Below are 13247 nucleotides of genomic sequence, written 5' to 3' on the forward strand. Positions count from 1 at the left end.
GAGATCGTCACAGCAGGGCGTCAGTACTCCTGAGGCATGGGGAGTGTGCTCGTGAGGATACCATAAGATATGGGGAAAAAAAAAATTAGAACTTTCAACAGAGCTCATGTTTTCTCTCATCTGTTAACAATACTGATTGTGCTTTACAATGTTCACACTACTCATAACATATCAACAGCGTATCGACATTATTAAAATAAATGCACACAGATATCCACTACTGGGAGAGGTACATGATAAAAACAAAAGACGGCACTTGGTGCTGTAGAGGAACTGGGGTGTCCAGGACCTTCTGCCTCGGTGCTGGACAGCTCAAAGGCTTGTCGTTCTGGGGACTGCCCATGCTGGCCTCTCCTGGTCTTCTGCAGCATCATGTAGGAGGAACCACATCCCGGGGATGGTTACAGTCTTGGACACGGTCAGTCATACAATTCAAATTTCAAGAAGAGTATGACCACATGCTCACTGTTCGCTATGCCTATTACATATCGGTAACAAGATGTAACTGGATTTTCTAGAGAAGAGCCATTTTGTTTAAATGACAGAAAAACCATTTCTTCTTCTTCTTCTTTTTTTTTTTTTCTGTATGTGCTGAAACAGAGATCGCTAATGATTTTAAGCTTGGGTATAGAATGAGAATTCACCTTATGCCACCAGACTATCTTTAATTATGCTGCTATGCAGGCAAGGTGTTACAAATGTATATATTCACAAATGTATATATTGTTCAACTTTAGCTAGCCAAACTTTTTTCGATGCCAATATTCTTCTCCACATCATTATTTTTGAAGAGTTGTTTGTCACCTGCCTAGGCTGTCTCAATGTCCTTTCAATATATTTGCTCCTTAATACCTCACAAAATATCTTCTATCCCCCCCTTTTTTTTTCTTGCAAATGGAAAGCTTGAGAAGGTCAATTATGAATCCCTAAACTCATCATTCACTTTGGATAGCCTCCTCTTTGACCTTTTCGCTCTACATGATATTGCTGTTGTTCCTGCCTCTTTCTTGGCTCTGGGAGACTATTTTAGATCTGCCTCTCAAAGTGCTTCGAGTTTATGACTCTGTGACAATCAGCCATCCATCAACATCCTCTCTGTTCTGAACACCTGTCTCTCCCAAATCTACCTGCCCTCCCCCGCCCCCGCCCCACATCCTCCCAGTCATCAAGCATTAAAACCTTTGGGTTGTCTTTGATCCCTCCACCAGTCTCTTCCTTACAGGTTGGTAGGATTAAGGTATTTTCGAGACTCACTTCCTAGTCTACTCAAGTGAATCATCTGGTGATAATACAAAAAGGCAGTTCTGTGGGTTATAGGACATATCCAGAGAGCTGGAAAGGAACTACTGTTCACTCCCCCCTCACATCAGTTTGGAAACTTGGACTTGCGGCCTATCTATCCATGGAAGGTCTATTTATCGAAGGCACCATTGGTGATCTAGAAATTCAGTCGTGTGTCAGCTCCTAAGCCTTCGTTCAGTCCTTGTCCACCCAATACCCAATACGCCAGTTCCAGATTCAAGGATCAACAATCAATTCTGATGAACTTTCACCCTTGTGGCAAGGACAGAGTTGCCAACCAACTCAATACTCATTCTCCGCCCTCTTCTTCATTCGGAAAACATGTTTCTTTTAAGTGTGGGCTACTCAGGGAAACGGGCCCTTTCCTCTGATCTAGGGATAAACCATGCTGGCTTGAACAAAAAATGGTCATCCCATTCCTCTTTCCATTGACAAGCTTAAGGAAGACGATGTAAGCCACTTTTGGCTGACAAAACAATGACAAGGCTAGGAGCTTCTGCAAGATTGATCTCCCTGAGGAAAAGAGGCATGTGTTGGGCTGGAGAGATGGTTCAGCAGTTAAGGTGCTTGCATATAAAGCCAAAAAACCCGGGTTTGATTCCCCAGGACCTACATAAGCCAGATGCACAAGGTGGTACGTTCATGTGGGGTTCATTTGCAGTGCCTGGACGTGTGTTGGACTGGAAAGATTGCTTAGCGGTTAAGGCATTTGCCTGAAAAGCCTAACAACTTGGGTTCAAGTCCCTAATACCCATGTAAAGTCAGATGCACAGAGTGGCACATTCATCTGGAGTTCGTTTGCAGTGGCTGGAGACCCTTGTGTGCCCATTCTTTCTCCCTCTTTGAAAATAAGTAAATAAAATATTTTAAAAAGAGAGACATATGTCGAAGAAGAAGCCATGTCTCTCTTCTTGACTTTGTGATTTTGCAAAGGCACATTCACTATAAGCTGTGGCAATCGTGTTGTGACTTGTACAGTCCTTAAGCCCGCCCACTGAATCATAGCGTAATTCCAAAGGGAAAGTTACCGGAAGCTGACTTTGCCATGGCATCACTGGGCTGCAGAATTACCCCACACATAGATGGTTAAATTTTAGATTTTTTTTCTGTCATGTGAACTAATACAAAATTCTCATTGGTAATCAATGATTTGTGGGAGTTTGGGTTCTGCAGAAGGTGTCATCATCGGTAAGACAGTGACACCTGAGGGATTGTGGTCTTGGCCTAACTCATCAGCCGTCACCTGGTGTTGCCTTGTACTTCTACCACCGTGTAACACGGGCCCGTGCGCCCTGCCTCACGCACACTATGTTTGTTCCATAACCTTCAGCTGTGGCCTCGAACTCACGGCGATCCTCTGACCTCTGCCTCTCGAGTGTTGGGATTAAAGGCATGCGCCACCACGCCCAGCTTTCTTCTTGTTTTTAATATTTTATTTTTATTTATATTTATTTATTTGACAGAAAAAGAGGAAGGGAGGGAGGGAGAGAGGGGAGGGGGAATGGGCACGCCAGGACCTCAGTGCCACTGCAGACGAACTCCAGACACGTGTGCCCCCCCAACCCCCTGCATCTGGGTGCATCTGGCTAACGTGGGTCCTGGGGAATCAAACCTGGGCTCTTTGGCTTTGCAGGCAAATGCCTTAACCGCTCAGCCATCCCTCCAGCCCACCTGTCCCTTTCTTCACCAACTTCTCACGTCACCCATCTTGGACTCATCTTTGTAACCTTGTTTATGGAATTTCTCGAACCTTCTTGTACTGCAGCCACTGTCGTCAGGTCTTGTCTCTCTGTTGCAAGATCCTGAGGTGCAGATAGTGAGTCTCAGCCACTCATATTCTTTGCGACACCCGGCCCAGCACCCTGTACATGAGCCCTGCTCTGTCAATGTTTGCTCAGCTAAAATACAGCCCTGCTTTGACCTTGCTTCTGGATTATCAGGCTAGGCAAGAGCCAACAACATTTATCTCTTAGCAGTGATCTAGCTTTAGCTACAGACTAGTGTCAACTTCAACCTAGCGCTGATTAAATGTAAATACTCCTATGTCACACTTCCAGACCATAAGGGAGGCTTAATTGAAAAATGGAGTTCGGCTTTTCATGGTACCACCATTGTGATGCCCTGTGTATCATTAATTCAACTTAACCTATTCACCTTGACAAAATAATATTTACATAGTGCAGCACCTCTTTATTCTGTTCTTACAAGTAGTACTTATCATAATTCTTTCTGAATTTGTAACATTATACACTCCTTAGATATACCTTGATCTTCAGAGTGGCTCAATTTCATGTCATGACCCACATTGGGTGTAATTTGTTGCATAATCAGAGATGGTAGGCCAATTTTTTCCCCTAAAGAATAGATACTTGAACTATGAAAATGATTCAAGCTGGGTGTGGTGGCATATACCTTTAATCCCCAGAACTTGGGAGGCAGAGGTAGGAGGATCGCTGTGAGTGTGAGGCCATCCTGAAACCACACAGTGAATTCCAGGTCAGCCTGGGCTACAGTGAGACCCTACCCTGAAAAACCAAAAAAAAAAAAAAAAAAAAAAAAAAAAGATAAGAAAATTATTCATAATAGTAATATTACATGTGGTGGTTCAAACGTAAGGCCCCCCCATGTCTCTCACATTTGTGATTAAACTTCACAGTCAATCCCCAGCTGGTGGGAACTCTGGGAACTGGAGCCTTATCAAAGGAGGCGTGTCACAGAAGGCAAACACTGAGGCTCAGTAGCCTAGCTCCAAGCCCAGAGCCTAGACTACTTCCAGCCAGATATGTAATTAGATGAAACTTCCTCTTGAGACTGTAAGCCGAAATAAAGCCTTTCCTCCCATAAGATACTTTTGGCTGGATGTTTTTTCTTGGTGACAAGAAGGTAACTACAAAATAGTTCCAGCAAAAGACTCATATATATATATATATATATATATATATATATATATATATATATATATATATTGATATCCTCCTTTGCATTTAGCAGGATAGACTTCCAGATCAGTTTTTATTTTCAATGACTATTTTAGCCATAGTAGCTTTGCCAAGAACTATTAAGGTAAGATAAGTTAAAACATTCTAAGTTAAAATATGTTAGTTGTCTTAAGGTGTAACCTTGATTTGGTTTGCTTGCATTTCATTAATTAAAACAAATTTGCTTTTTAAAAAAATATATATTTTATCTATTTATTTATTTGAGAAAGAGAGAGAGAAAGAAGAAGCTAGAGATAGAGAATGGGTGTGCCAGGGCCTCTAGCCACCGCAAATGAACTCCTAACATATGTACCACCTTGGGCAATGTGGCTTTATGTGGGTACTGGGGAATCAAACCTGGATCCTTTGGAAAAAATTCACCTTTAAAATTAAGGCTTAATAAATACCTACATGCACAATAAATTCTATTGTGTCCATTTTCTTTTAAAATTTATTGGAAGTACTCTAAAAATTTGTTTGAGATGTCACAAAACCTCACTGAGAAGGGATATTTTGATGTTGGGAGATCTATTTAGCTTCATCAAGACTGGACTAGAGATTTCCATAGCAAACCATGGCCAAAGAGGTTAGGGTTATAACTTCTCCGTGGCCTTTATAAGTTCATGCATTACCAGTGAGAAGACAGAGCAACATGACCGACACTTACACTGGTAGATGTGAAGGAAGGTCTCGCTGAGCTTGTTGGTGAAAAGGGGCTCAGGGAGGTCCCTGAAGAACTGTTTCACCATGTCAGCCACGTCGTATGCTGACTGGTCTTCGTAGTTGACGTTCTCAGGAAAGTTCTCGTTCATTTGACGTAGGGCGTGGATCCGAGACTTCACCCCTGACTTGCGAAAAAGACCCACCTGAAATGAACCATGAGGACGTTTAGGTCAGAGGTCACCTTTCTCAGGAATCCTGGATATGATGACAAGACCTGGGACAGGACCGGATGAACTGGCATGGCATCATAGCTTGTAAATTTTGACAACACTAACTTAACTTCTCTGTGGAAAAGGAAGATGTGGATAGTACTTCACCTCATGGAGCTGTGGTGGAAACTCAATGAGAAAACAAACATGTTCTTTATGATGTAAGTCTTTTATAGATGGTATAATTTTACTCTTCCAGTCAACAAGTAGTGATTAAGTACCTGCATCAGGCACTCTTATGCTGGGAGTCATTAGTGGGCAGGAAAGAAAAAACTTCTCTAACTTTTAGCATTTACACTTTCATGGGGTTTAATATACATACATACATATATATATATATCCATAAATGCATGCACATATGTATATATGTTTATATATATATAATTTATTTATTTATTTATTTTTTTGAGAGAGAGAGGCAGATAAGAGAGAGAGAGAGAGAGAGACAAAGAATGGGCAGGCCAGGACCTCCAGCTACTATAAGTGAACTCCATACACATGTGCCACTGTGCATCTGGCTTATGTCGGTACTGGGGAATTGAACCTTGGTCCCTAGGCCTTGCAGGCAAGTGCCTCAACTGCTAAGTCATATCTCCAGCCCTCACGGGGGATTTTGACATAGTTTAGTTCACGGGAGGTTTGGTGGAAATAATGTCTTTGGAGGATGGAGGATCTCAGAGAAACAGCCGTCTCCCTTTGGGGAAGAAGTCTACAAGGAATATACTCAAGAAACGAAAATATTCCTGTAAGCATTAATAAATTGTTAAGGGCCTTATCTGCTTTTGTTTCTTAAGCATAGTTGGCACTTGGGATGTGTTTTTCTCATATTGTGCACTTTCTGCCCTGTCTGATAGGCTGTGTAGACATTCTCTAGTGAATATGATTCATATTAGCTTTTTTTATGGACATTATCACATCATACCTTTTTCATCTCTAGGACTTAAACTCCTACTTGCTTGACAAACATAGCAACAAGACACCAAAAAAGCTAATGACCTTCACCGCAATGAGCTGATGTGAGGGATGTAAGCAGAGCCCTCCTTGTACAGTGAAGGTCCTGGGTGAAGTGGGGGGGCTGCGTAGGTCAAGCTCAGGTTCTAGAAGCCTTCCCACCCTGAATTTGCCTCTGTCCATACTACAGCTGAGCTCTCCTGGGCTCTCTGGCTCAGAGTGAAATCCTATGGATCGTTCAATGCCCACAGGGCACTGAGCTGCTGCTCACAATCCAGCCTTTTGCCTCTCACTCTCCACGCCCCTCGCCCCTCCCCCCCCCAGTGGGTCACAGGTTGGTTCTCTTTTGCAAAGCGAGAGGGGGGATGTTCCTGAGTGGTTACACAAGTGGACAGAGGTCACTGCTTTCCACTGCTCCTGTCCCACATCTCTGGAGAAAGGCATAAGCGCAGTTGTTTCACTAGCTCTACCATCTCAAGTTCACACCTGGGCGCTGGCCCAAGCTCGAGCATATCAAACGAAGACTCTCTCTCTCTCTCTCTTTTTTTTTTTTTTTGGTTTTTTTGAGGTAGGGTCTCACTCCGGTCCAAGCTGACCTGGAATTAACTGTGTAGTCTCAGGGTGGCCTTGAACTCACGGTGATTCTCCTACCTCTGCCTCCAGAGTGCTGGGATTAAAGGCGTGCGCCACCACGCCCAGCTAAATAATTGTCATCACCTCATTGCTGTGATTATTTATTTATTGATTTACTTACTTTTTGAGGTAGGGTCTCACTCTAGCTCAGGCTGACCTGGAATTCACTATGTATTGTCAGGGTGGCCTCAAACCTTCAGTGATCCTCCTACCTCTGCCTCCAAGTGCGAGGATTAACAGCGTGCGCCACCACACCTGAAATGAAGACTTGCTTGATCGCTGCTATAAATGGGAGCAGCCCTGACTCTTGTAAGCTACAGTAACAACAAGGGAAGGAGGCTGCCATTAAAGAACAGTCAGGTTTTTGTAGCTGTCAGCTGCATAGGTCACAGGGGAAATTAACCAGTGCTACTTCCTGTGGTCATAAGAAGAGAATTCTTAATAAACGCCTTTTAAACTAAAACTTCCGAGACCTATCACTTTAATTCCAGACATCAGGATACTCCAGCTGTCATTGAAAATGTTAAGTTGCCTTGTTCAAAGTTTGCTATGTCTCGAAAATGCAAAAATGTGTTTTACTTAGCTCATTCTCTGTGAAGAATCTAAAAAAAAATACTTATTTTCCTTTGGCTGGAAGGTATTTCAAATTGTATCAATGTGCACAGCAAGAAAGCATGCATTATAGAAAGAAAAGTTCATGGTATCTAATGGATGATGATCAGAGTGAGATCCATCTTCAATTTGTTTATATCCTTGAATGTTTTTGATTCTGGAAGGAGGCCCAGAACTGTGTATATCACAGAGCTCATGGAAGTTCTCAGAGTCTCAATCCCCTGGAGGGGAGTTCTTAGGTGTGACTCACAAATGTTTATCCAGATATGAGTCTGTATTATAGCATTTGATAATATAATTCTTATGTTTTAATTTTTACTTATTTATTTGTATGTATACACATACATTCACATACACATATGTATGCAGGCATATGTCCCAGGGTCTCTTCCGGCTGTGACTAGATGCCAGTCTGGCTTTATGTGGGTGGCTGGAGAATTGACTCAGGACCAGGAGTCTCTGTAAGGCCTTTAACTGCTAAGCCATCTCCCCAGCTCTGAATTCTCAGTTTGTTTTTTTTTTTTTCTAAACAGCAGAGAAATACAGACCAGCTCTATAAAAAGAGTGCTTGTGTTGAAACTGTCAAGCTGCTTCATCTTCCCACTGTGTCCTGTGGGCTCTTTTGGGGTCTGCACCGAGGCTGACGCGCACACACACACCCCAGGAATACTGTCTAAGTGTTGTTCTGTCTCCACGTTTCTCTCTCCTTTCCTCAGACACTGTTGTTTTAATTATTTCAAACACGTCTGGAGTTCTCCAGCTGCAAGCTTGGAGGTGCAACTTCCGCCTCTAAGCTCACAGACTGTCTAGAGAGTTGTCAGGGATTTATTCACTCTGTCTCGAATTCTGACAAAAACCTTCCTGCCCTGTCTTCATCTTCTTGGGGATGTGGGAAATAAGTGTGGGTTATGTGCATTGTTTTGCAAGTCGGTCCTGAGCTTAGTAAAGGAAAGGTGGTTGGTCTTACTCAAGTCGGACCAAATTCCAAGTATAGTAGCTAAGGCCAGCTGGAGGGAAAGAAGGAAAGAGGTGTAGCCTTCACAAACCCATCAGTGAGCTGGCAGATGAACTAACCAGGCACCGTCCTATTGCCTGGCTCCTTGTTATTGTTTCTGTGTGAGGTCGTGAGGTCCCTGGTGCTTAAGCTGCTCCCACTGGGGCTTCTGTTAGTTTTAGCTCGCAGCACCGCGACACAGCAAGTGGATCCTTACGGAGTCAAGTCCTTCTAGTGGTGTGGGATCCTGAGAACCTGGAGAGAGCCTCCTATTTAACTACACAGGACAGTTGAGCCCTTGCCAAATTTCCAACGTAGAGACAAAATTTTCATTTTTGACTAAAGACATTTATCTAAGTGAAAAAAATAAAAATAAAAAGGAGACCGTGGCTTCCAAGGGCATCCTTGTCACTGTTGATAAGAAGTGACCCCAGGCCCTTCAGCTCATAGTGAGCTAGACAAATAGGATGGCCTGGTTTTCCCTTGCTCCTGTGTCTGTCACTAGCGGATGGGCGATCCGAGCAGTCATAGGGCCCGCAGTCTGTTGAGCGCTCTGCTCTCACAGCTCTGAAATTCTCAATAATATATGTACGAGGAATTCCACCTTTTCATTTTGAGCTGGGCCTCAGAAAAGACTTGCCCAGTCCTGCTCTCACCTGTCTTTCACAAGAAAGCCCCGCTCAAGCACTCTCTAAGAGGGGGACGGTGGTACTCAGCAGTACAAAGTCCATTTCATGTGCGTGTCTCCAGTCTCTCCCCAGCCGAGGATAAAAGCACGAGCGACGAGTTTCCCTCGGGGACTGCTTTCCTCTCTCTTCGGTTTCTCTATCTAAAAATCCTACCTATGAAAAAGCCAGGACTCAACATATCACGTATGCAGATGGTCCCAGAGCATTCCACTATAGCTGTGGGCAGTGGGTAAGACGATGAGCAGTGATGGGGTGAAAGGATGCTTGCCTTGAGAATGAAGTGTCTTCCCACTCTAATTGGGCTTTTAAAATGTACTGCTCCATTAGAAGGAGTGGCTGGGCATGAATGCTGCATTAGAATTCAAATTTCATCTAAATAATATTAAATCTCCTCCCTGGCATCCTGTTTATGCTAATCCTTTCAGGGCTTAATGATGTTTATCAGGACTTCCATTTCCTCTTCTTTAGAAATGGGCTCTGCTAATGAACAAAGGTTGGCTTTATGCAGCGAGAGCGATTCATCAGCGGAGTGTGCGGCGGGCACCGACTCTGAGGCACTGCAGGTTTAGCCCTTCACTGCAGCGACTTCATATTCATCAGGAGCCAGGGATAACCTATGCCTCTGTGCACAGTTGATTTAGGGCAGAAATAAAATCCTCAGCCAACAAAGCAAGGCCAGTCTCACACGCGGCTACCATGTCTGAATACAAATGGATGGTAATTGAAGGCTAAGCTTCCTCATTTCATCTGAAGCCATCTGCAAGGGCGAAAATGGAAGCAACTGGGCTTCGTCCTGTATAAACTGCTCTGCACCCAGGGAGTGTGGGAGGTCAAGTGCTGGCAGTGCGTCAAGTCCCTGAGTGGCTGGCTCTGACTGTCTGTGAGGGGTGCTGATGTTCCAGAGCCATGGTTAGTCTGCGAGAAGGGCCAGCTTCATGGCAGGCAGCCTCCTGCTGTGATAGCAAGACCAGCACCTTGGGGAGAGTCCAGACGATGGTCCGAGATGCGGCCCACAGGAAGGACGTTTGGGGACATTCTGGTCTTCTACAGCTCTGGGGCTGAGATTGCAAGAACTGTGCAGAACTCAATCTTTTCATGCCCAACCAAGTAAAGTACTCTTGGCAAAGAGAATATTTGCCTCTTGTTTTTAATCATTCCTTTTCACTCTCACTCTCACTTTCCTTTCCTTTCCTTTCCTTTCCTTTCCTTTCCTTTCCTTTCCTTTCCTTTCCTTTCCTTTCCTTTCCTTTCCTTTCCTTTCCTTTCCTTTTCTTTCCTTTCTTCTCCCTCTTTTCTTTCTTTCTTTCTCTCTCTCTCTCTCTTTCTTTCTTTATTTTGAGGTAGGGTCTCACTCTAGTCCAAGATGACCTGGAATTCACCATGTAGTCAGTCTCAGGCTGGCCTCGAACTCACGTTGATCCTCATACTCCTGCTTCCTGAGTGCTGGAATTAATGGTGTGCGCCACTACGCCCCACTCCTTCTCTTTTCTGAGTCATTACCTTTTCTTTGCTCTTAAGTCTCTAGGTCTGTCTTCCTCCTGTGCCCGGCTTTCTTGGCTTCTTCCTCGCTTCTTCACATTTCCCTGTTTCCTTCCTGTCACCACCGTCCTGACCACAGAAAGGCTTCTCTGTGTGTTCCCCACTACGGGACATGCCAGTGAAAGGGCTTAGAAGGCCAGGATTCCAGTAGGAAGTGGCTACGCTACAGTCCCTTTGACACTCAACAGATTATTTCTTGTGACTGATATAAGAGAAACGTTGCCTTGTTCAGTCTGATGGCATTTTAATCGGGATTTATGCCCTCAGAGTGAATCTTTTCCTTACAAAGCTTTGTCTACACAATTTTTCACAATGGGACTCTTTGAAATGGACATTGGGAATAAGTTGGTGCGTAGGGGCTGAGGAGGTCTGTGTACCCACTCTCCTCTCTTCATATGATTTTATTTCCTCTACATGACTCTGGCTTTGGAAAGGAGCTAGGACTGATCTCAGTGGTCATACAGCTGGTGCACATCAGCCAGCACCCACAGGGTGCTGTTTTTATTCCCCACTGGAGACTAGGTGCTGAGTGGAATGGTGACTTTGCAGTTCACTTATTTCTATTCAACTTGGTTCGAGAAAGGTTTTAGGATGACATAATGGCTTCTAAACAACAATAAAGACAATGAAAGATACCAGATAGGAAAACTACATCAAGAGAAAAAAAAAAAAAGAAAAAGAAAAAAGATAATTGGAACTAGGCATGAGGCTGATGCAGGAAATTTGGGTCCCCCAAGTACATACTATGAGCAGAGTACATATTAAGCTCTGAACTTCCCACCAGCCTACACAGAGAGGAAAACATGCCCAGTCAGATGAACGTGGTGTTTATAATATAAAACACAGAGCAGTTGTCCAAAAGAAACAGTTTCAAACAGTGTTTGGAAGCCAAGGGGATGGTGGTGGGGCGGGAGCTCTTCCTCCTATTCTCACAGAAAGGTCACTACATGATGTAATGATCAATATCATCAACACACTCTTGACAGTGGATTTATCAATGAGTTGGGTAGGGCCCCGCAAACTGCCTTTTGGTGTTGGAGACAAAATTACTCTAAAAGTCCAAGAAGGAAAACAGCTGTGACAGTCCAGTGGCAGAAACCTAGACTGGGGTTAGACAGACTTACATGGAGATGTTAGCCCCACCACTGACACCAAGGTGCTAACTCTGGCCAAGGAGGATGTGGGGTAATTGAGGCAATGAAAGCAGAACGCTTTGTATGCCTGCCTCAAGCATGCTGGGCGTCAAGAGAGATTATTGCTGAACTGATGGTACAGACAGACTGACTTTCCTTTTGGTGCTCCTGAACAGACACTGCTTTGTCTGACGAGACTCTTTTCAAACCTGGGCCCTTAGGCTTCTCAGGCAAGTGCCTTAACCCCTAAGCCATCTCTCCAGCCCTTCTGACGAGACTCTTTGATGACACTCCGGTCATGCTTCCGGAACAAACCGTCCCAAAGGACAGAAAGGAGGGCTCTGAGAGAATCATCGAAGAGGTGGATCTGGCATATATATACCTTTACAAACACTGAGAAGCTTGGAAAAATGTGCTTGACTCAAAAGCCATCTACCCTTTTCAAAACAGAATCTTGGATGTGTACCTGAAAACCAACCAATTAAAACTGGAGTCATTCAAGTCCCAGGTCAAGGGGCATGGTTGCAATACTTTCAGCAGTGGAAAAAAGAACAGAACATGTATTTCCAAATATTCATCAGATCCTACCTCCCTGATTTTTTTTTCCCCAAGTAAAATACTCATAGTACATTAACTTTGCTTAATGTGTATTCTTGGTAGAGTCTCTTTAAAAAATCTGTTTAAGTCACCAGATTTATTGGCTTGCTCTATTGGCATGTTACACACAAGCCAATTAATGTTGGGTGTCTGCCAGAGATGAGCACCCTGTTTTAAAGTCTGTTGTCCTTATTTATGAGAAATGAGAGGCAAGGGACTAAAGTAATTTTTGAAAACCCAAATCCAAATGTGTGAAAATGGGCACCTGGGTAGTCTGTAATATAAAAAGGGTCAAGGGAAAACACAAACTCAGCCCAGCTAAAGACGGTTTCAAATGACAAACTTACTCCTTTGCTTTTGCTCCACTGAAAACTGGCATTTAATTCATTAAGAGCTCATGTAGATTCTAAATATGGCTTTGGTTTTAATGTCTCTACAATTATTAGTAGCCAAGATCTTTGAGTTCATGTAGCTTAGCTCATTCCTGTCCACTGAACTCAAGGCCAAGGGTAAATCGACATTGGAGTGCAAATAATCTCAGGGTGGTACAGATTTTTCATAAAGCATTAAAGATAAACAGAGGCTGTTATCGAATGCCTGCCTGAAAATGCTTCTGGCTACTCAGGGTTGCAGTTTGTGCAGCGGGAATGTAACTTTTATTTTGGACAGAGTATCTTAGAAACTAGTGGGTGTTAAATTGGAGGAGCTGAATAAATTATAGGATGGATTTAACTCTGGGCTTAATCAGAGTCCACTATTATCATGGTCCCTGAATAGTCCAGGGGGGCAGAAAATGATCTCTGAAGTTTTTAAGCATGAACTTTTTTTTATTTTTATTTATTTTTTTTAGTTTTTCGAGGTAGGGTATCACTCTGGTCCAGGCTAAC

General features: G+C 43.5%; 1 protein-coding gene across 3 annotated transcripts in view; it reads right to left on the reverse strand.

The window, feature by feature from the left end:
- Stard13 (StAR related lipid transfer domain containing 13) overlaps nucleotides 1-13247 on the reverse strand; it is a 253179-nt gene that overhangs the window by 13214 nt on the left and 226718 nt on the right. For all 3 annotated transcript variants that reach the window (XM_004659996.2, XM_004659995.2, XM_045154367.1), the window contains exon 8: nucleotides 4948-5146. In XM_004659996.2, coding sequence (XP_004660053.2) covers nucleotides 4948-5146 — 199 coding nt within the window. The remainder of the gene's footprint in view (nucleotides 1-4947; nucleotides 5147-13247) is intronic.

The sequence above is a fragment of the Jaculus jaculus genome, chromosome 7 (assembly GCF_020740685.1).
Source record: "Jaculus jaculus isolate mJacJac1 chromosome 7, mJacJac1.mat.Y.cur, whole genome shotgun sequence".
Lineage (NCBI taxonomy): Eukaryota > Metazoa > Chordata > Mammalia > Rodentia > Dipodidae > Jaculus > Jaculus jaculus.